The following is a 25,028-nucleotide window of genomic DNA, read 5'->3' on the forward strand; positions in this document are numbered from 1 at the left end:
GTCAGTCCAATTTGACTTCACTGTTCTTTCCAATAAAAAAAATGCCTTTTCCGCTTGAGCATGGGTGTCTGCGAAAAAAATGCGATACAGAAAATGTCAGCTTTTACTAGACTTTGATGAAGATTGAGCAGCGATATACATGATTATTTTATACGTAACTCAGCAAAGAATGGATAGTAATAAATTTCCCGCACTGGGGTGGAAAATGCATGTCTTTTGGAAAGAAGAGTGCCTTACTGAATCAAATTTGTCTAACGGCGTACCTTCAACTCGACTGACGAGAGTTTTGTCCGAAGACACAGAGTCCACTCATCATTCTACGGTAACTGCCAAACCTATTACCCTACCATTTTATTTTTTAATTTTTCTTTGTTTTTTATTTCCCTCAAACCACGAGGCCACCTGCTTGCTTCTATAGTTTAAATTTCTCAGAGGATTGTGAAACTGCAGGAAGAATGGAAGGGGGGCAGCGGGGATTTCCCACTAATTTTCTTTAATCCTTACGGAAGCTATACTTGTCCGGCAATCGCTCCCGATGAATAATAGTGGGTTTAAAACCCTTCGGTCGGTCGGGTGGGTAGCAGCCAGAATCCCGGGAGAGATAAAGACGAGGTATGTACGTAGGTTCTGTTAAACACGGAGTTGAATTCTCATTGGATTTCGAGAGACAATAGCTCAGTTAGTGCCGTTCCTAAACTTCCAATTACCGCCTACCGTTAATGTTGCCGAGCACTCGGAATTACCCAGAAGTTCCGACACCGCGCGACGCTGAGCAGTTACAGAGAGTGACATTAATTTCGGAAATGGTCTCGATTATCATTGCATTGTTATTATCACACCGAGTCACATTTTCAGAGCCCCATCAAGCACCGAGCTTCCGCCTTTAAAACACCGTCGAAACAGCGAATCAGACGAGATGCACAAATGGAAAAGTTCCCATTCCGCAATATGATACCGTACTCAGTCACCGCAAAACCGTCTAACAAGATAAGTTGCCATTTGTTAGTCGAAAGTCTATTCTCACAGTGGAGCTTGCAATAGCCAGCTCCGAGAGTGCAGAGAGAAAGAGAAAGGGAGAAAAGTTGACGGGAAATGAAACGACGTGTGCACGTTGAGTTCCCGCAAGCTTCCGATACTCGATGCTATCCATTCTCCTGTAACTTTGAAGAAGGATAGTTACAAACGAAGAAGATGAGATCAAAACTGTGTTCTTATTAGTCACGCAACGACATATTATATCGCGTTATAACCTCTACAAATCCTCTCTACCGACTGATGAGATAATATTGAACGAGCACTACGTCTACCTGGAAGCTCGCAACTCAGTGGTTAGGAAATTTGTTTGTCGGATAAGGAACTGTGCACCCTGACGCACCACAGCCACTTAGGGTAATCGTAATATCCTTAATTAATTGTCATATCTCACTCGTGCGTGTAGCCACGGTCGATCAGTGCGGGAAAAGCGTTCGGCAAGTCCGGATGTCGCCTAGCTTCTATGCCGCGATAACAACCCATTTGCTCTTCATCTCCATCTTCTACTTCTTCTCTTTCACCTTCTCCTGTATTATATTTGCACGTAGCTGGAGCTGGGATGAGGGTGAGGCGAGGATTCGAAGAAGCTATCCAGGAACTATCCCCTCCTGAAACTTGAGACCGGGACGAGGAACGCCTCGGCTATGAGGAGAACCCTCGAACAGTCTAGTGTCTAGTGTCTAGTCTGCCCCGTAGGCACTTACTCATATCGAACTTTGAAACTTCACTTATGCCCTGTCTCTTCTCTGCATCCTACACCGCACTGCTCTGTAATATGCGACGCCACGTTTTCAGCCCTATTTTATGAGCGGAATTAGATTTCGCTACAGTTTACATGCTTTTATCACTAATTATACGCGTTATTAGAATTTATGTACGTAGTAGGTATGCAGGCTTGTAGAATCTGATCATAGTTTCAGAGTTCCTTTATTTCTGCAAAGGATCGCGCAGAATCCTTCGAGAAATTGGCTCCTGGTCGATGGTACATATACACCCGATCAAAAGTTCTCATGGATACAAGTCCCAAAATCAGTAGTTCCGAGATGCAGACTTCGGAAGGAAGGTGTCCAGATTTTTTTATAGCTATGGGTTTCGCGATTTTCATAAATTATAAAGCTTCAAGCACACTTGAAATCAAATAAATCATTCAAAAAACTGCACGGTTGATTTTCAAAGATAGGCAGGCAGCTGTGATTCGTTCCATCAGTGCATTGATTCCATCCATGAAGTCGCTGGTTTACCGGAAGAAGGTGCAACGTCAGATTTCGCGTGAAGAACGAGACCCTCCGACTCTTACAATCATCGACTTGTCTTGTTTTGCAGGCGTGTGCGGAATCTCTACGAATTGACCGTGCAGTTTTTGAGTGATATATTTAATTTCAAGTCCCCCTGAAAGCTTCGTAATTCGTAAAAATCGCGTGTTCCATAAGTACCAAAAAATCCATACACCCCCCCTTCCGAAGCTTATATCTCGAAAACTACTGATTTTTGGGACTTGAGTCCATGAGAACTTTTGATCGGGAGGATATTTACTGTGACATATCTGCTGGAAATCCAGCCAATTTAACCGAGACCGAATTTCTATAAGGATTCTGCGGGGTCCTTTCGTGTCTTAATTTCTTTGCGAAATTTTTCACGTCTCTACGGTATCTTTTTCAGTCACTTCAAGTAACCGCTTGGTATAATTTTCGATAGTTTGTACTGTTCAAGTCAGACTACGAGCACGTCCAGCTTACTCGAAGTCATTGTTTCATTTATTCATTCGCATCGAAAGTACGAAACCATTATTACACCTTGTACTAAATAAATACATAAGACTTGGAATAACAGAGAAAGTACGATTTCGTGATCGCTGCATGTATAAATACCACGTTCAATCTTTCCCGGAGGTTTTACGCGGGTGAATTTAAGGCGAATGAGAACAATGGCAGGTTTTGGGACTGCGATTTAGAGAAGGTTGAATGGGCATATCACCCAGTCATTTTCTAGTTATCTCATGCCGCAGGGTTGTCGACGTTGGCGTCTAACGTCGGGTGCGGGACGTCGTGTGCCTGCTCGAAGCCGAGGGTGTGCAACACACGCGTGCGACAGAATAACGCAACACACGGAAGCAAGTTGCTTGGACTATTACTCAGACCATAACCCAACTTGTAATTAGTTTAATTCCATATCAAGCCGAGGGTCGGCGCTACGGCGAAGGTAGCTGAAGAGAAAAGCTCAACCGGCTGCGCAAGGTCCGCTGCCTATTGTCCTTGTAAACCCGGTTAACGATAAGCACCTTAAGGGTCGGTGGGTATAGATACGTGCAATAAGAATTGAATGCCACCCACTTTAGCACCGACGCGATATCGGCTCGAGGGTGACTCTACGGTCAAAAAACTTTGGGCGCATGGAACTGTAAGAATACCCGATAATTATGCGGCCGCATAAACGATCTTGGAGATATCACCGGCTGTTATTTCAATTTTTTCAAGTAAACTGTAGAAATAATTTTCTTGCACAAAATTTTATATGGTGTCATATTTCCGTGCTTCTGTTCGTTTCTTCGACGAACGATGACATGGATACGTCCTCAAGGTCATGTAGTAGTCCTACTTTTACCGACCGAGCTAAATCATCCTTTGTCTCTTTATATTAAATAAACAAACGACCAAAAAGCGTTCAAATTTCGACGGTGCATTTTTTTTTTTTTGTAGCGGAATTCAGGAAAGTTACTAATATTCCAAAAACCGTCAAAAAAAAAATGTGTTTGTTTTTTTAATATACGAAGAAAAGGGTGAGTTTGCTCGGTCGGTAAACATAGGAGTAGTACATGACCTTAATTAGATGCGAGTTGAATTGGGGTAGGTAACTAAATGAACATTGCCTCGATGAATTAGTGGGATACTCGTATACGACGAACGCGAAAAAGGACCGTCAATCCTATGGGAGGTGGTTCTTCGACCCTCTAGCGCGCCTTTTTCTTCTCACCCTCTTTGAGGAACGGTTATGGCGGACAGCTAATAAAAGTAAAAACAGCGCTGGGTCAGAGACACAGACTCGGAGGGAAACATCACACTACGGACACCTAAATAGGGGGTTGCAAAGGCGGCGCCCCCAATTCGGCACCACCGTTTTGAAGAGGGTAGTCATCAGCAAAGCACACTTTCTTTCCAACGCTCAAATACCGCCGCCCCCATGGATTTACGATCCGTTACACCCTGCGCCCCGAATCAATATCGCAAAATTATGCCCTGCAGGCTGGAGCCTTGAAACGGGTTGAAAACTTTTCTTTCCACCATCAAATTTCCACTTCTGAACATCATATTTTATTCTCGCTCGCTTTTCAAACTCTTCTACGAACGGTATAAAACAAAAATAGATCAAATAATTTTTATGTCAAACTTTAGTGTAATCGTGGTGCCGCGCCGAGAGAAATTTTTACTTGTAATCGCTGATTTTTATTTTTTAACTAATATAACTAAGCAAAATGTAAAAATTTATTTCGTAACTCTAACCAGGCTATCTACCGAGTGTTATTATTCTTATTAATTATGCAATAATAAATTGATGTTGAGTACTTGATTAGCTGAAAAAATATAGGAAACTAGTAAACAGATTCAATGTTCGCAGTAACCAGAAGATTTACTATTGTCAACAATAGTCACACTAAGTAGTTACTGTAACAAGACTGTCTTGTAACTCCAAGAAAATTTAAACCGCTATTGTAATGATAACTATATTTTTTTTCGAATTTCTTAATATTACCTTAAAAAATTAGATTTTTCTTACATCATTCGATTAATCATTTACCGATGCTATAGACGATCATTTATAAGTTTTACCCTGAAACTGGTCTGAAGTTACGCTTAAGAATCGACAAAGTTTCGAAAGCTCAGGCTAAACTCAACACGGCCGGATTTAATTAGAATAATATCTCATTCGTTTATCCACAAACAATACTACTAATATAGTTAAAACTTTAAGAACGAAACAGTAATGCGATCTTCCTTGGGTTACTAAAAACTGAACCTTCTTTATAATTAAATTTCCAGCGCGATTTGTGATACAATACATTTTTCCATGTTGGATAAAATTTTTCTAAATTTATTCAATTTAATTACACATTCTTGTATCACTTTTTCAACCCTTAAGTTTATAATATTTTTTAGTTTCTTAGATTTTTTGTTACATATTGAACTATTATTACGCGCATCTGACGTATCATAAAATTTAGCGAGAAAGACGTGAAAAGAAAAGGTTAGCGACATCTAGATATTGCGGAAAATTCGGAACGTGAAAAATTGCAGGCATAACCTTCGCTGGGGTTTCATGAAAAAGTAACCGGTGAACTACGTCGAAAAGTTTTCTAATTGCGTCGATGTTATTTGTGAAGGGAACAAAAAAATGGGCGGCAGAGGTGGCGAAGAGGCGGAGAGAAGGTTTCTCCTTAATCTTGGTTCAGCGGCGACAAATCGCGCGTCGTCGTTTTCCTCGTTTTCCTCGTTTTCCTCGTTTTCGTCGATCGAGAAAAGAGATTCGAAAATTCTTCGCGGCTTACTTTCCCAGATTTATCTGCGACGGTGTTTTTCCCCCGTCGTCCGATGCTAAATGAAAATACCAAGGTGACGGAGAACAGTTTTATATCAACCCAAGCTTGCGAACAATCTCGGCATTCCTCTTCCATCCCACAAACTTCTCGGGAAGTTTACGTGTAACGGGAATTTAGTTACGACGTGTTCGACTTCTTCTTGTAAATCGTATTTGAGAAGAAAGAAAAAAAAAAATAAGAAAGAAAAAAACCAGAGAAGGATTCGAGAGGCAAATAATCGAATACGTATTCACGTCAAACCCGAGAAGTATTTTTAATTTATCAAAGCAGCGAAAGAACGTATAACTATTATTTCTCGGCATCGATCCAGGCGATTCCCTGACCGCCCATTTTCCACAAAGCTCGACGTCGAGCCGACGCCGCGACGCTGCGGCGTATTTGTGGATTTCTACTTATCAGTAGTAGAATCCAGGCCAAGTCAGACGTGAGTCAGGCAATAAACCTCTACTGAACATTTTTCACCGAAATTTACCGCGCGCTATATTTACACCGAAATTCCAACCCGGTGCAGTCTCGAGTTCTCGCTCATCTCAAAAAGATTCCTTGCCCAAAAATCAAAGCCTTTTATTAATTTTATTGTAATATAGTAGTGTATTAAATATTTATCGCATTATTGTGTTTATAAGCTGTGAATATCGCTTTAGAAATACCATGAAAAGAAGAAATACTCCAATTATACTTGAAAGTTTATTAGATCTATCGATCTTTCCTTTCAAATCGCTTTGAAATTGCTGAAAATATTTATCAAATTCGTTCGATTTCGTTCTACGATGGCTCATTTTATTTTTCAGAAAACTATGCACTACAAAATGACTGAAACGGATCTTTTCTTTTTGCAGCCGTCAACTCGATACTGTCATTTGTTGTTTATCATCAACACTGGCGTAATGCTGCATTCTTAGTTATTTGCATTTAAACGTAAATTTATTTTGAAAAACCTTGACATGTATTAAGATCTCTGAAGATCCTTAAGGAATTTCAACAACATTGTCATAAATAATTTTAAACGTTCTGTCAAACGAGTGCAACAAAATTTTACACAACTAGTCTGATAATTTCGTTGAAAAAGTAAAAAAAAATCATGAATTTTACTGTAAATTCAACTTTAATCTTAAATAACTTTTGAAAGAGTAGATTTGGCATAAAATGATGACAGACTTTTTTTGTAGAACGTTCAATTTCCTAGAAAAATACGTTCTGGTGTTATCAGTACACCAAGTCATGGACGAGTTATCAAATTCGAAAGTTTATCAAAAATATTTCCCATGTTCTTTAAATGAGAAATAGAAAATCGCAATGACGCACCTCTTAATATTAATATTAAAAGCTCGAACTTTGACGTCGTTCTTTCTCGTCATTTGGAACAATCGTTTCGACTTGAATTTTGATAGAAAAAAAAAAAACAGTCAATTTTTTTGATTCAGTCTAATACAATACACGTAAAAATTGTAACTTATACTTTGCTTTTATCGATATTTTTGTACGATAGATCCAATCGTACCTTCTCGCTGCTCGTACAGAATTTTTTCTAACCATTTGTCGGATGCGCGGAAAGCTTGAAAAAGAAAAAATCGATTTTTCCCACTCTCTCGTCTCAAAATTAATGTCGGACAAAGTCAATGGAAAGTAGAAAGAAGAGAGACAACAGTGTCCGCGGTTATTCAACCGTTGAAATGCAATGTCAGAGAATATTGCACTTGGATAGTTTCCCTTATTGCTTCGTGTAGGTAAGCACCTTATACACGTATACCTAGGAGGAAAGCCTGAAAGAGGCTTTCCCCTGTAGCAATTTTTTCTTTTCCATCTCTTCTTCTTATTTTCGCTTTCGCGTTATTGGCATTCGGGCGAATAACGCGGGACGTTTTCTGCGCTTCTGCCCGTCCATTGGTGCACTACGTGTACTCTGATTTGAGAAGTACGCTTGCACATAGGTGCCTGCATACCGTAAAGAACAAGCGTGCAGCAGCAGCAGAAATTTGCCGAGTGAGCGACGTCTTATAGAAGCGGGCGAACGCGCGTGTTCTCTTTGCGCTCGATTCGCCGAACGGAAGATCAAAAGATTCTACGGATATTGCAGCAGCTGGAGATTTAAATTCCTGGCAGCAAGGCTCCTATTGCTGTTTCTTCTTCTCCTTACGCTGCCTGCGCAAAACCGACGCCATTCGCATCTCGTCGGGAAAAATGTTTGTAGGTACCTACGCCAGGTGCGCACGGTTCTTTCGAGCTTATTTCCCCTCAGCAAACAGGCGATATAAATTTATCTTAAACTTGAATATTATTCAACTTTCGGGAGCGCCCCATCCCTCCTCTTTTACGCTTCGAGGTGGTTATAAAACATCCCCCTTTGCCACCTGAACTCCTCGAGCTCCGCAAGTTAAGGATACCTGAGCGGATACGCCAAGTGAATCGCGAAGCAGCAACACTTGCAAATATTTCCTCGGATAATATCCTTCCTGACCTCTTTCTACAGCTTATTCCCCACCCCGGCAATTGTCTTTTACTTTACTTCGCACTCAATTATACAAGCTGAATAATATCTGTGTGTACACCCGGTATAACTTTTCGGTCTGGCAAACTCGGTGAGAACCGCGTGGTTGTTGTTGGATGTTTGATATTTGAAGAATTTCATCATAATCTTTGCTCTTCAAATACCTGAACTGGTACAAGTTTGTTGATATCGCGTTTATTCGTCCGTTTCTTTTTTGTTTACTTTTACGAGTGACGGATCAGCGGCGTTCGAAACGCCTATAAAAACGTCCCAAGTATGAGAGTGGTATGCGTTAAATGAAAGCGCTAACCGTTTAATAATAATCCTGTAAAAGCGATAATAACCTGACGAGAGGATGAAATATTACCCGACATATTAACTTGGAATTCTCAACAAGCCGGGTGAACTTTCTCTGCAGTGTTTTTAATCAAATGAAACCGAGTTGTTCAACTTTTATTCCGCTTTATCCTTTCGCGGTGAATGCCAGACCAAGCTTTACATTTAAATTCATTTCTTGGCCCGCCTTAGACTTATTCTGGCGTAGAAGGGAAGAAAATGATTGGTGAAACCGTTTCACTTTGCACACGTCAAATTTTTCGTTATGCACATTTGTTCCTCGAGCAAACGGGATATTTTTATACGGTACATTACCCTTGAATATAACCTCGGCATTAATCGACGCTAATCAAAGTAGACACACACCGCCGCTTAACGACCCTGTACATGTACAAAATGATTATAATCACCGGCTAATCTGCCTACGCTGAACCGTAGTTTGTACTACACCAATACACGTGTCTGTCTACGGCTAATTCGAATCCCCTACAAACGCCCGACTATAAATATACACGCCCTGATACGAAAAGGGATAATTACACGGGGTGTCTTGTCGTCATATGCGTGATTATACACACCCTTGTATATTTGTTCTCCCGGCATTCGCGAGATTGAATTAATTACAACGACGCTATAAACCGAAATTGACGAATAAACAATTAGAGCCTTCGTTAATTATTTACCGAATTAACCGAAACATTTTCCGCGGCTTAAAAACACCGTTATTCTATTTACCTCCTTGACTCGAAAAATATCTTTATATATTCTCAGATGTGACTTAATTTTTCTACCATAAAAAACGTGCGTTGTTACTAGGTTAAAAAAAAAGCAATATATAATGCACCTAGATTTAAGTGTATCCCTTGAATGTCGCGCGATAGCAAAATTTCACCCCAATTATAAACAAATATTATAATATAACCTATAAATTATAATACCGCAATTATTTCCGCGAGGTATGGAAGTGGTAAGAGCAGATTGCGAATTGGCAAGGAGGATGTGTGCAGTTACGGAAGTGGTCGGAAGAGGAAGAGGAGTCGTACCGTGTACCGAACTTCTGCATGTTTGTCGGCAGGATTTTGTTGGCTACGGTATAACTAGGAAGTCTGTTGCGCGAGCCGGATGTTAAGTGCAAACCTAGTTACACTCCGGTACAGTTTGGTTTTTTCGAGACGGGAAGACGAGTTCGTTACGTAACGCTTTGCCTCATTAGCAATTCCCAAGCCAAACTCGCACACAGTTACCACACGGCATAGCATTAAGTATTAATTTACATATAACCGGAATTTCTAAATCGTCCGGCGAAATTCACGTTTCGGAAGCTCGAATTTCATCTTTGATTTTCTCTCATCCAATCTAATTTGAAACAAATAAATAAATGAAGAAACCATAACGGGAATTATAGGAAGAAAACATGTAAAGTACGTGTGTATAACTCCGGAAGTAATTATTTTATTATTCATTTTTTCATCCTCTTTACCACTCGTAAGAATCCAATACCTGCTCGATTTTTCCCAATCGTAAATATTATAGCCAGGCGTTACGCGTCGCCCGGCTTCTATCTTCACCCCCTCGTAACTCGCCCTATAAGATGAAAAACGAACCGGAAAAACGCTTTTTTTACCATACTTTTCATCATCGTGAAAAGGGAAGAGTCCGTCGGTCTGTCCGGCAAACTTTTGCAACGATCTCGAAAGCAGGCGAGTGAAAAATCTGAAACTGATAAGCCTCGGCGGCCAAATATTTCTCGGTAAAACATTGTAAATCTATTTATTTCCGGTAGAACCGGAAATTCAAAAATTAAACTGGACGTGGGAATATTTCACGCCCATCATTTGGTTGTAAAATCATGTAGGTAGGTTGAAAAATTTTTCATCCAGCCGTTTTTGAGATCATCGTGGGAGTTTGAAGTTGAAAAAAGTGATTTGCGACCGAAACCAATAACTTTCAGATTTTATCATCAAAGGCAATAAAAAGTAAAAAGGAGGGTGTGACCTTGTACTTCCACCGTGTCGCGAATTCAGTGTAATAATTTTTGAATCAAGGTACGCGTCAGTTTCAAGACCTGCAACCATTCGACTGTGTCAAGCGATGACAGGAGGGGTGGAATTGAGATAAGCGTCAGGATCGAGGCAACGTTGATCCGAGGCTTATCAGCGAGGCTCTTGGAGCCCGGTGAAACGAGGAACACGCTAGGAAGAATTTTTACTTTCGAACAACGAAAATTCAGTATTCACTAAACAAATTTGGTGAAATTTGAGACATACTTTGGTCGAATCCACCAAAGGCAGCTTTGTTACTCTGTAATCAAACTGTAAAAAATTGACGATGTTTTAACGTAAAGCGGCCGGTGTGGTCACTACCATAAAACAACGTTCGTGGTCAATTAAGATATTAAACATGAAATAGCGTCGGATTTCCACCAAAAAATATTCTACAAAAATCCACACCGCATATATTTTTACACCGCAAAATTTTTAAATTTCCCTCTAACCGATGATGTTTCCTAATTTTTCATTTTCAGAACTGGGAGGTGATGAACACCGCGGTTTTGACGGGTCGCCAGGTCTCCCAAGCGATGAAGGTCTTCATAGTCAGCCAGGCAGGAAAGGTGGCCGACGTTACTCTGCAATCGTCCTGCCACTCGGAGGACGAGAGTGTCCTTAAGGTAGGCTGCACGATCGTCGAGTGCCTATTTTAATCGCGAGACATTTTCAATTTAAAAGTTGGCCAAAGGAAAGGGGGTGGAAGTTTCCCCGGCGCATTGCGCGGCTGTTTCTTATCTTTTTCTCTTCCCTTCTCCTCACTTTACTTCGACTTCTATACGTGTACAGATGTACAATGGCTGCGTACTTTCTCTCTCTCTCTCTCTCTCTCTCTCTTTTCTTACTTTGCGAACAAGTTGTTTGCCCCCGGAATACCGCAACGAATCTTCTCCACTTCAGTGTTTCCTTTTTGTTCCCTTTCTCCTTGATTACGCGTTATCTATTTTTCTTGTCTCTTTCTCTTCTAATTAGAATTTCATACGTTGCCCTGCCGAATAGTTATACGATTTCTAATCACACTGAGTCAATTGAGACGATTTCAATATTGTACTCTCTAAATTTCCTTGTAGTGAAAACCGCACAACTCGCAATATGGAGCGGATATTCACTCTTTAAGAGTAAACCTTTACACTCCAAACGCTTGGAGTGAACAAATTCACTCTAGATTTCACTCGATTGGAGTGAAATGTTCGCTCGATTTAGAGTTGCGCAGTTTTCACTATCGCTTAGTGAATTTTTCACTTCAAGACATTGAAGTACGACGAAATATATTTTAATTAGGTATCGAGGTGAGAAATGTTTCGCAGATTCGTAACAATGCACAATGCAACTTTTCACGTGAAACGGTGAGCAACAGTGGCTGAAAAATTGAATTTTTATCGATATTCCTGATCGCCCGGAAGCCGAGAAATGGCGCAATATAGCTTGAAAGAGATGTTCAAAGTATTTCATTAAAGTTTCACTGCGCGTCTCGACAGTTTGAACACGTATCTCAACTCTGCACTGTATTCAATAACCGATCAAAGATCGAAATTTCCAGTGGTGATGTTTTATTCGGTGAGTTTGAACCAATTCGTCGCGGCAAGAAGTCATTTTGAACCAATTAACGTGAGAAGAGCTGACTCACGTACCAATTGCGATAAACCTTAAGTATGCCTACTTGTGGATTTCCAAGTTTGCTTTTTAACCGTGCTCAGCAATTAACAGTAAGAAACGAATCACTTCACGCGTTTTGCTCGAAAATGTTTATATGAGGCATTCCACCCCAAACCGACCTACGTCAGACCCTCACCTGCCATCGGCCATTTTATTTATTTTTAAGTATGGTATAGAGTGCACAAAAATTTCTTCCTTCTTTGAGTTTGAGATTTTTCGGACCACGGGTTTGATTTTCACCCTTACGGAAAAACAACTTGGATTTAAACTTGCCCTCTCAATTATTTTCTTATAAGAATTTAGCATTATCTACAGGGTGTTCCATTTTTTGAAATACGCTCAAATATATCGAAAACTAAGCATTCAATTGAAAAATATCTCGGACAAAAGTTGTTGTATATGAAAGGGGGCTTCGGACGAGCATTCCAGTTTTTGGGTCCGGCTCCTCTGCCAGGCCCATTGAGGCCCAACTTTTGTTTTTCGAATAGAAGCTCCTAGCATTTTCTCAGTTCTCATTGGAAAGTGAGTCATTTTTTGGTTTTTGTCTCCGACCAGTCCCAAAACGTTATTCCAAGTTTCCTCGTGAAAAGAGTCACGATACGTAAATCCTTGCGAAGAGTTTAAAAATGAGAACGAGGTCTACGATGAACAGAATTGTTCAGCATTGAAAAGTGCTTAGGCGGTTGCTTGCGTTGTTTTTTATAAATTGTATATAGATTTCGAAAATAAAAATTTACATTCCATTTGTTATTTCTCACTTTTCAGTTACTTGCTTCGCCTGTGGCTTCTAAGCCAAAAGCTATTCTCAAAATTTTCATTCTCTCAACAAAGAATTCCCGAGAAAAATTGAACGCCAATCAATCAAGGCTATTCATCTGAAAATTGGGTTTTTATATTTTTGGGAGTGGTAAAAACCGAAACCGTTATCCAAAAAATCTAAAACCCGATGAAAGATGGTATTCTATTTTATATACACTACATCATATTTAAAAATGAATAAAATAGCAGATGGTGAGGGTTATACGTGGGTCCGTTTACGGTGGAATGCCTCATACACAAAAGTCGGAGTTGAAATAAAAACAAACGGCGTACGTATTCACACGGTATCTTGAACCGTTTAGCGAAGTAATAACCGGGTGAAGATTCCTTTGATAATAATTCCATGGTGGCTAGGAGAGGTCCTGCGGGTGAAATGCAAACCGGTATTATAACCGAAACCTTCTTCTCCTCAGGAAGGAAAATACGCTTTTCTGGGACACCGGCCGGGGACGGGAAAATATATTACCGTCTGAAAAACGTGCCGAGGTCACGCTAGACGGTATTAAAGTCGAAAGTTGAAACTGTAGAGAAGTTGAAACTTTGGGGTCGCGGTTTTGCGGCGGTCGCGTGACAAAGTACCTTTTGAATTTACTCTTTCTTCGCCTCTGCCACGTCGCGGTGGCTCATTGTCAGCACGCTGGACCAGCTCTCTCTCTCTCTCTCTATCCCCCCCCACTATTTTTCACGCTCCTAGACAACCAGAGACACGGGTCGGGCCGAATTTCCTATCCAACGAGCACTTAGGCCAGTGGATTTTCGGTTGGCACTCCATCCGCGACGGGAAGAGCTTGCCCGGAATTAATGGGTATCCATCCAGCTACCCTCAGATATCTTGAGACTGTTCACCTCGCATCACCTCATCCGCTACATTCTGTTCCAGATTCGCGAAACGGGGCTTGTTTGCACTAATTGAGAGTGATCTTAGTCGATTGAAGATTCACCCGCGTGAATCTGAGACCCCGGCTCGTTCTTGAAATTTAATCGGGAACACCGCGGAGATGCGGGCAAAGGAAACAGCGCTTCGTACGAAATCTCGATGTAACGCAATACTTGTTTTGCAGAATGATTGTGATTTTGACGATGTTGTTTTCTCTTTGAGGATGTACCCTGTAACCCCTCCTCCTACCAATCTCTCATGTTAATTCCGTAGAAACGAAAATTACCAGCCGGCTTAATTACTCGTGTACTCTCTGTCTACCCTGGCGACGTTCAAAAACACCCTCCTTCGAGTCCATGGATGAATAAATCGGAAAATGAAAACGCCGCTCGCTATTCCCGGTCGACGTTTCATCCTGCGCATTATAAGCGCCAATCTCACTCAATTTCTCCCCGTCTCGCTTCGCCGGCCAAATATTCCAAGCTTTTTGTTCTCGGTCGTTTGTTTTAATGAATTCCATCCGAATTTCCTATATTCCCGATACCGCGCGAACGGGAACGAAAATGTAAATTTAATGCGATTTCAGAACTGCGCAAAAGCATCTCTTCTTTTTACGAAATTACAACAGAAAGGAAACATACATTCTTTCATGATCGTTGACCTCTTAGTGATCGCAATTAATCACGCGTTTGCTGTACAAAATATGGTAGAAAATTAAGCGTAAAAAAAAAAAAAAAAAAAAAAAGACAAAAGAAAACGTTACTTGAGCTTGATTCTTGTTATTTATAATCACTTGCGCCCGATTACCGATTGACCGTCGAGAGTTCTTCCGTAGTTTCAATCCCTCGTTACTGCAGCAAGAAATTCTGAAAGCTTCGTTAGCTGTACGAGTTCAAACTGCCGAGTAATCGTTTGGAGCAATTGACCCCCTATGATATCCATGCTCTCTTTCGTTATACTGAAAAAACCCTGAACCCGGCAAGTTTTCTCGATTTGATTTCGGTTAAAATACGTCAGGACTCTCAGGCTGTGCAAATGGATGTTGAAACGGAAAATTGTATGTCACAAACGTGAGACAGAAAGACGGCACCCGTCATCCACCCATAACTCTACGGTCGAGACGTACTTGGAAAAATTTAAAAGTTGAAATGAAGTTCGTGGCGGCGGCAAAAGCCTGACTGTCTGTCTCCGAAGAAATACAATCGAATCCTCCCGGGAGCCGTACGAATTTTATCACTATATACGCGTATATATACACACACACACACACACACACACACACACACACACACACACACACACACACACACACACACACACACACACACGATTTTTTCTACAGTGTGAAATGGAATTTTCGATCCGAAACAGGGGAAGTTAACTCTTGACAGTCGTGCCAGGTGAACGAAACGAAACATTGCTTGGGGGGGGGGAAGGGGGGATAAGGGTTTCAGCGTAAAAAAAAAAACACTTTTTTCGTGATTTTTTTTCAAAAGTATGGATTGAGCAAATTTATTCAAACTTTTTGTACATTATTAAGTATACTTTTAACAATATTCTGTAATTTTTTCATGCGAAAATGTTGAAAAGCAAGCCGGTGACAGAGCTTGCCCCAGAACGTCTTAGAAAAAAAACAATTTGCGGTGTTCACTATATCTAGGTCGGAAATTATCTGAAATCAAAAACCATTAAAATTTAATCAAAGTATCATCAAATCCTCCCGCCAGCGTTCTATGATTATTTTTTTATTCATTTAAAAATTTTTGGTGGCCATCTAAAGTGTAAACTGCTATTTTCCGCGAAAAATTTCGGCATTTTGTGGGTGGGAAACCCCCTTAATGTAAAAAAAAAATTTTAACTAAACGTTGGGGGGAGGTATTTTATATGTAGAAAATGTGTACCAAGTCTGAAATGAATCGGTCAAGTAGTTTTTAAATGGCAGTGAACACGGTCTTTGAAAAAGTAGTTTTGAGAAAAAATCACACGCGCACGATCCAACGTACAACGACAAACTGACGCTCGTCTCTCGTTTTAAAATGTTGTACAGTGTACAGTATATACATATAAATATAAAATATGTCTTCATGACTTTACTTACCTGTCTTTACTAAATAAAATATTTTCGAAACAGGATAATGGACCAGAACGATAGAAGTGAATGAGCTTTATACCTGCTGTCAGAGCTATAGTGTTAAAGGGCAGGAGACTAACTAGACAATAACTTCAAGAGTTTTGCTCAGATCGACTTAAAATTTTGATAATATATTCTTGAAATGTTTAACAATAAGATAAGGCAAAAAAAATTCGATTTTTCGAAAGTACAAACCCTTACCCCCCCCCCCCCCCCCCCCCCCCCCTTAAATGTTTGTTGAAAAATTTGAATTTCCAAAGTAACTTAGTTCGTAAATTCTTTACGTCATCGCTACTCCCTCTGGAAAATCATTTTTCTATTATAATTGAACCTTAAGAGGTTTTACTGTTATTATCAACGCATCGGCAGGCTGCAAGATGATGGCAGAAATTTTGCGATGTGCATTTTCAATATCTTCTTTTTTTTTTTTTTTGCAAATATCCTTTCATTTTTAATCCGCCCTGTCATCCGCACCCTTCTAACAAGCAGTCGAGGGTGGATAGGCCGTAGATCCCTGCAAACCATTACGGCGACTGATCGATGACCGTGCAGTGCAAACCTTTCCGTCAATAACATTTCATAGTCGTAAAGTTTCGTCCCACGAACTCGATGGATCACTCTCGCAGCACTTTATACCTGTACTCTTTGTCCTAGGAAACTGTAAAAATTGGGACGGCGGAAATGAACTGCCATTTGTTTTAAGTTTGGAAAATATTTATCCACACACCGAACTGAGTATGTTTGAATCGTAAACAGTGCACGAATTATTCTCCATGTGTCATGGTGACAGACAGCGAATCCTCGTCCCTTATGATCTCTGCGCCCTTGTACGCCTCGGGTTATTTTCCCAAACTCCTTGTCACACCTCGTGTCATCATCCTTGCCAAAAGGAATCTTATGTCAGAGAGACTTGGAACTAAAATGAAATTCCCCCATTTCAATTTGCGAACAGACAATTCCAAGGTTCCGATGATGCAAGATCTGGTGGTACGGATTCGCGAAATTTCAACTCATACCAATTGCACTCTGAACACCACGAGTTTTGCTCATCCGTGTACACTCAACTTTCCTTGTCTGAAAAAAAAAAGATTTTTATATACCTGCTTCTTGACGGAAGTCCAAAAACATGTTGATCAAGACCGTTGTAGTTACAGGGTTATCCCACCCTGTCGTAAGAAACATTTTTCCAAATTCCGGGTTAACCCAAAATCACCGCGAACCTTTTGTCCAGGTGTCGTCGTCCTGCAGTAGTGTGTACGTCGATGGTTCGGAGATCCGAGGATCTAGCAATGCCTCCGTTCTGGTCAAGTACGGAACGTACACGGGTCTGGCTCGATTCACGGTCTGGATGCCGGAGTTTCCATTGGAGGTGACTGTGACTGACAGCCGTCTGAGCCAGGTGAAGGGATGGAAGGTGCCAGACGAGCTCTCCTCTTCGAAGAACAAGCGGAGCTTGAACGACACGGAGGACGAGGAGCTGGAACGGTCGAAGAGGAGTCCGTCCGCCGACGAAAGGTTCCGGGGCGATAGGTGGTCGGATTCCGGTACCGGTGCAGAAGACCGGACGGCCAGCTGCAGGTTGCGTTTCCAGCAGAGTCCGGTCGAGGTCCACGCCAGGTTCCTGGCGGCCGATCACGACTCGGGCCGGGTCTCGTACTTCGTCAACCGGCGGACCTGGCTCCGGGTTACGGACCTCGTCGTCGGGCTGCTCCGCGTCTCGGATCATCGTTTCGCCACCCTCCAAGGAAGGATTGTCCAGGGTCGGAGCTTCGGCAGGACCGAGGTCCAGGTCGTCTCTCCAATCACTGGCCGCGTCATCGGCGCCAAGGAGGTCAAGGTCGTCAGCGACCGCGTGTCGGTCGCACACCTGTCGGTCCGCGTCGTCTCAGGACTGCAGCTCACCATCTCACCGGACACTGCGATCGAGAATGGCTACATCGCCGAGACCTCAGTCACCCGGAGACTAACCGCTCAGTATCAGGTAACGAAACTTCGTCGAATTTCTTTGATTTGGTAATTATACTATTGTCGGTTTGAGTAATGTTTTGTTCATCTCTGAAATATAATGGTTTCGTAATACAATGCCATGGAGAAAAGGGTGTACTATAGTTATAAGAGTTCTCGAGGTACAGATTTCTACTACCGACATACTTACCGACATTTTACCCAGATTGAAACCCTTCTCCGTAATTTCGTTATCACTGAGAGTCCTTGAGTCCGGGTGGGATGTCGGTAAGTAGACGTCGGTAGTAGGAATCCGTATCTCCAGAACTCTCATAGCTATGCCACTAATGGGTATACGAAAAATTCACCCAACTGTGGTACGGTAATAATCTGACATCCCGCAACAGTATTAGGATTAATTTTATAATACTAGGTATATGAAGTATGAGACATACTTCAGGTGTGATAAGAATTGGGATGGAAGGTCGGAATAGTGTGACTACTGCAACGGCAAATCCATCTGTCACCATACCGTATGCAAATTTTTAGTCTACCATTTTCTCCGTGTGCTTATATTCATCCGATAGAGGTGGGGTCGAAATTTACCAATATTGGGCGACGTAGACTATTATAGAACAATTGCTCTGGTCAATTAAAAAATTCGACATCTCACAGTGTTAATAGGATGGTGTAGGATAGTTTAGTGCAGTGTTTCCTCAGAGTATAGTACAGCAAACATTTTTCTAGTCATTATTAACTGTGAAACATTGCCGTATACCTTCCTCAGTAAAGATCCAAGCTGTACCAACATCATGTCTGCACTTGCAAATTTTCTCATTCGTTATCTATCTCTCACGACGATGCACGAAGATCCGTTTCGATATTCCAGGAGGGCCTGCTGGACATAGACATCGAGTTTTCGGACGGATCCCACACGCCGCTGAGGGAGGTGACGGTAAACGACTATCACCTGCTTGTAGAGAGTTTGGACCCAGAGGTTGTGGCGTTTGCTCCAATGGTGGCGTCGCATCACCCCAGGGTTATAGCCGTCGGTGAAGGTCGGGGTCACCTTTTGCGTGTCACTCTTCAGCTGGCCGATATCTGTCGGCTGCCAAATCGGCGCTCGAAAAATTCACCAAGACCACCGGTGGCACCTCTGGCCACGGCCGCCGCCCATGTCGAGGTCGACTTTGCGTCCAGCGATCTACCCAACCGGCCAGAATTTGTCCAGAACGACGGAGGCGGGATGGTTGGCTCTCACAGAGAGAGAAAGAATGGGAAGGAGATGGCGCCCGACCTCCACGACATTTTGATCGGTAATTGTTTGGCTCAAGTTTTTTATACCAGTCGTTATGTAAGCCTGAGAGTTTGTACTCTGACGGTGCGCTTCAAGAGTGTTATTGGTACTATCGAAACTGTAAGTTCAAAGATTTTTTTTACCGATTGCTGAACACTCAGGAGGTTCGGTAGAGACTCGCGTCTTATTACGGGTACATTTTTGTGTCCCCGAAAGCTCCCAATCATTAATTAGGAGCAACCTTAGCTTAGCTTTGTTACAAAATTACAGAAAACGAGATTATCACATCCAAATTCGGTCTAGCGGAGATCGGAAGAAAAATGATAAAGACGTGATTTGAAATCGATAAATTTTGCGTCCAGCAGCTGGTTGTACGGTGCAACGCATCCGAAGAAACACTCTTGAATCCCACCAAAAATGCGCATTTGAAAGCTTGAGCCGTTGGTACTGTTGTGCAGTAGTGGGTTGTTCGTAATAGCTTGCAGTGTAACATTGTTGAATCCGAAGTAAAGAAAGTATGTAAAACAGAAAAGAATCGTGGCGCGGATGATGGGGTCCCTCGCACTGTTGTCTTTTGCTTTTTTTTTTGTATTTTTTTTTTCATGTTTTATTTTGGGTCGTCGTACAGCCGAGGATTTCCGCCTAGTTTTTATTGGCCAGACTGTTTTTCTTGTGCGAAGGGGTACCAATGAAAGACGAGAACAACCACGAGCCCACGGTGCAGGCGCATCAGGCGCGTCAGGCGCAGCAGCACCACACGGCTATAGCTAATGGCATGTCTTCAGGGGGAATGGGTGGCGTTGGGATCCGTCATCACGGCGGTCCGCACATGACGCCTCTAGAGATCGGCATGTACGTTCTGTTGGCCGCGTTCTGTTTCGCGATCGTCGTATTCGTCGTCTCCTGCGTCGTTTACGCCAGCAAATTCAAGCCCCAGCCTCCCGACTACCCCCTGCCCACCATCCCGGTTCTCGGTGCCGCCAGGGCCGCTGCCAGTCAACTGGCCCCGAATCGCCGTCCCCGGGAATCGACGACCAACGCTCACGACTGGGTCTGGCTGGGACGAGCGACCCTCGAGAGGGCCGCATGTGCCCCTCAGCAGGTACGTCGAGCCGTCTGCGCAAAATGGGACTGAAGAACGCTTACAAGGAAGGTATCCCAGATCGATTTCTCCGATTTCATTCCATTTCTGATATGTTGTAGTAGAGTAAAAACTAAGCGACATACATTTTGTTTCATCTGCCATTAAACACTTTAAGGGGGTAAGACCACCCTCCGAAGTAAGGCATGTCGAGGGGCGAATCAGCAGTTTTTTTTTTTTTTTTCCAATTGATTTTCCAGTTGGATTGGTGAAAAAATATTATATTCTTGTGGATGAAACTGCCAAGTCGTCCCTTGACATGCCTTACTTTGGAGCGTGGTTTGACCCCCTGAAAGTGTTTAACGGCAGATATAAAGAAAAGTACGTGTCACTGAGTTTTAGTCTACTATAACACAATACAAAACAAAATCAAATCGGAGAGATCGACCTGGGATACCTTCCTTGTAAGACAACTTGCATTCGTGTGGTTACTGGAAAACTCTGATGAGATACGTTCATCGTTACAATAACGAATCGATATCGTCTGAAAAATTTAAAGTAAATGGGTTGATCAGCCTTTGAGATATTGTGGATACCGCAAAATATATCACCGAGAAAAATCGTTGCAGTTATTGTCAAGAACAATGCTTCCTATTCATTGATTCTAATTTCAAGAAAAAATGGAAATAAAAAAAAAAATAGGAACGAAACTCGATTTCTATATTTATCACTGAGTCAAACCCTAAACGTATTGAATAATCGATTGTCAAGTCACCCACTTCGTTAGCCGACCTAAATATTTTGTTATTGATACCTCTTTAAGAACTGTTCAATAACCACATGTGAACATTTTTCTCATCAAAAAAGCCTGGCTTGTGATAAATTCGCGTTGAGATTAATGGTGGTTTTCACTGTTCGCCAGGTTCGCGTCACCAGTAATCCACTGGCTGCCGAACCTGAAGAAGAATCTGGGGAGCTCGGAACCAGCTTCGATAACCCAAATCACATCGAGCTCCCGTCTGTGCGGCCGTCGGCGCCGGTTCCGATCGACACGACGACCTACTGCAAGAAGGACAAGACGCCACGTCATTCGAGCAACAAGTCGAGCATGCAGCCGAAACCCTCGTCGACGCAGATCGAGTGAGTTTCGCCCATGAACAAGGGGCTTCCCCGTTTTTCCGCAACCGCGTCTTCTTCGGGCTTTACCGGGCGAACCATTCAAGCGCTAACCGGTTTTCACCTTCCAGCAACAACGACCTGCCACCGCCGCTGCCGCCTCACGGTATTCCGCCGCCGGTATCGAGCGACAACGCGAACGGGAACAACGACGACTACAAACCCCCGGTTCCGCCGCACCGGAACACCGGAGTTATAGCGCGGTTCCCCGACACCCCGAAGAAGCACCATCACAGGGCGTCGAGTGGCAGCCATGGGAACCATCGGCACAGCAAGCATCACAGTAAATCGCACAAGCAGCACCAGGAGCAAAACGGCAAGACAGGGGATAACGAAACGCGGGAAAACAACGCCGAGGAGGAGTTCGTTGAGCTGAGGAACCACGAGGACAAGCGTGGCGTCAAGGACAAACTGAAGGAGGTGAAGAGGGCCACCATAGTCGGGAACCCGATGTACTCCTCTCAGGAACAAGAGGAAATGGCGCTGGACGACCTGAACCTGGGCATGGACTACGATCAGATTATGCAGTACTTTGACAATTTGAAGGAGTCTAATGCCTAGGTAAGGGCCTCGGATATTAATTTAAGGATCAGGCAGCCGCCCGATTGCGTTTGAAAATGTTACTATGAGATTTGTTGTGTCGCAGGAATCAGGGCTCGGTTTGACTTCATGGTTTTTCCGAGACAGGGATGAAGAGAGAAAGTTTTCGAGCCTGTGTATACGTAACTTATATCACTTCTCGCCGATTAGCGGATTACTTTTTTCTATTACCGTAGTAAGGGAAGCACTAAAAACGGCTTCCGTGCTGGCTCAGATTAAACTTTCCAATCCAACGATTTTATGCCTAAATTATCAAAATGAAATTGGCATTTCCCTGATTCCAAACATCTGTTTCGTTTTCACTTTATACGCTGTGAACGATACGATTCTTACGCAACAGGTGCAAAGCTGTCCGTTAGGCTATATTCTAGTCAGCTTCCTAGCAGCACATCCAATTACACATCGTAATGATAACTTTATATACATACATAAATATATATATATTTATACGTATGTATGTATAGGTATGTGTGTATACATATATACAGTAAATCAGTGACGGTTGGTGATTGCATAATCGCATATTGTTTCTTACGTTCGAAAAATAAAATTTAATGGAGTGAAACGCTGCAACGCGCCTATATCCAGAAAGGAAGTAAACAAAATAGGTCTAAAAATTTAAAACATACATATATATGTGTATAAGTATATATATATATATATATATATATTGTATGCTGTGTGACATTTATATCAGATCAAATATTGAATTGTCTGTTCAAAAAACTAAACAAAAGCGTAGATCGAGAGAGGAAAAATTTGAAAAACAAAGAACAAATAACTGGCGATTAATTCGTTTGGTTGCACAGTACGATACATACATGGGTGAGATTTTAAACTTACAGTTCAATGAATATAAGAATATATTTGAAGGAAAAATAGTTAGATTTGTTAGTTATATATAAATAAGCGGTTCAAGTATAAATATATATATATATTATATATATTATATAAGTATAATATATATATATATATATATATATATTGCATTGTGATAAGCGAAAAAATGTTTGTTAACACCGCCGCCACTGTCTAAACTATATTATTACCAACTATCACTTATCAGCAGCTGGGCACCATATCATACCCCAATCCTAATCTCGTATTTTCCCTAAAACTTCTCATTATACCGACGTGCCCAAATCTGCCATTTGTTGAACCTGTACAACTCATTTTTCCCCTCCTATCATCCCTTGTTTTTCACGATCATCGTCATCGTGAACACCTTTCACGCGAGTAAAGGGGGAAAAACGAGACGACAAAGTAAAAAAAAGAAAACAAATAATAAAAAATACTAGCTTAGCTATCATTTATTGACGTGTATTATAAAGCATCATATTCATCCAAATCTGTACAGCTCGTGTTACTACTTGATTACGTGTTTTTTATTTTTATTTTTTTACATGATACATATACATAAACTTACATACGAACATAATACGATTACTACTCGACCGAGTCACAAAACGCTAATGGTATAAATATCTGATTAGATTATTAGATAATTAACTAATGTAATATTATTATTAATAACAATAATAATAATAATAATAATAATAACAATAACAATAAAATAGTAACCGATCATTGATCGCTTACAATTAAGCGTTTGTTCCTCCGGCCGAGGGCAGAAAAGTCTACCTGTGTTCCATTTTACGTTCAAGTAAAAGAAAAGGAAAAATACGAAAGGAAAAGAAAAATATTTATTCAATTAACTGTGTCGTATATTTGTAAATTTTGCGTTGTAAGATTTTGTACATATAATATATATTAATAATAATGTCGCAGATTACTCTTAGGGTCTGAATATAACCATAGTAAAGCCTTGTGTCGTTGTGTCATTCGCTAAGAAAAGAAAATGAAGAGAAAAACCTTTGAATATAATTATTATAAATTATAATGTTACTCGATCATATTCGCTTTGTATTTTACTATGATTGGATTTCAATTTCAGGGATTGAATCCTTTCGCGTATTCTTCTATTTTGTTTTATTTATTATTTTTTTTTTTCTATCCTCCTGTCTTGCAATAAAGAAATTAAAAACGAAGGTAATCGCATGAAAAGTTTTATAACCAACGTTAAGGCGTATGCGAGTGATAAATGAAATGAAAAATAAAAATGAAAGAAAATGATATCCCTATTTCAAATCCAATCATATTATTTGTTATGATTTTTAAAAATTAAAGCATGATTTGACTCTCAGCGAGGAGTCACTTTTCGAAATGGCATGGTAACGTGTATCCTTTAAATCACTAACGCTAATAGTATTTTCAAAATCGTAAGAGTCTAGAGATTAATATTAAAAATCGTTTGATTATCAATTAAATTATAAGGGCTATATGTATAAGTATATAAGTTATGCGTATACATATATATATATACACACACACAGACACACATACTGTGTTTAGTATATGGTACATACATATGAAATATCGAATGTGTCGATGGTATGTGACGATTACCAACAGTGAGTACGGATAACAATAATATGAAGTTTTCGCCCTTCTGCATTCTAGTCTAATCGCCACTCGTTGCGACTCGCTTCGATGTTGTCGCCTGCCACTGAAATTCTTTTATTTAACCTTAGCTTCAGGAAACTCGTACGTACATATGTAGTTGAGAAATAAGCTTAACTATAGGACATATACCTGATCAATTCTGTTATATACGTGATACAGATAACACGCCTCGTACTTTGACTGAAATATTGTTCGCACGAGGACTAATCTTCATAATTCACAAACGTTCATTTCATCCACATATATAAAATTCATACCATGAATAAATTATTGTTATTATTATTAATAATCTTGAGAATATAAAGAAAAAACAGTACATTCATTCACGAATAAGACTAACTCTTGCATATTGTATAAAAATACATACCCAGCCAAATACGCGTTCCGTTTGATCGGTAAATATATAAGTGTCGATATATATATATATTATAT

General features: G+C 41.1%; 1 protein-coding gene across 2 annotated transcripts in view; it reads left to right on the plus strand.

Annotated features, from left to right (window-relative positions):
* The window catches only part of LOC124302350 (transmembrane protein 132C), a 206,579-nt gene extending 181,551 nt beyond the window's left edge, over positions 1 to 25,028 (plus strand). Inside the window, exons 5-10 of one of the 2 annotated variants that reach the window (XM_046758461.1) lie at positions 10,972 to 11,115; positions 17,207 to 17,956; positions 18,809 to 19,235; positions 19,897 to 20,318; positions 21,220 to 21,437; positions 21,545 to 25,028. In XM_046758461.1, the coding sequence (XP_046614417.1) occupies positions 10,972 to 11,115; positions 17,207 to 17,956; positions 18,809 to 19,235; positions 19,897 to 20,318; positions 21,220 to 21,437; positions 21,545 to 22,034 (2,451 nt within the window). In that variant the 3' untranslated portion in view covers positions 22,035 to 25,028. The remainder of the gene's footprint in view (positions 1 to 10,971; positions 11,116 to 17,206; positions 17,957 to 18,808; positions 19,236 to 19,896; positions 20,319 to 21,219; positions 21,438 to 21,544) is intronic. The other variant, XM_046758462.1, reaches the window with a different exon arrangement.

This window comes from Neodiprion virginianus, chromosome 4 (genome assembly GCF_021901495.1).
Source record: "Neodiprion virginianus isolate iyNeoVirg1 chromosome 4, iyNeoVirg1.1, whole genome shotgun sequence".
Lineage (NCBI taxonomy): Eukaryota > Metazoa > Arthropoda > Insecta > Hymenoptera > Diprionidae > Neodiprion > Neodiprion virginianus.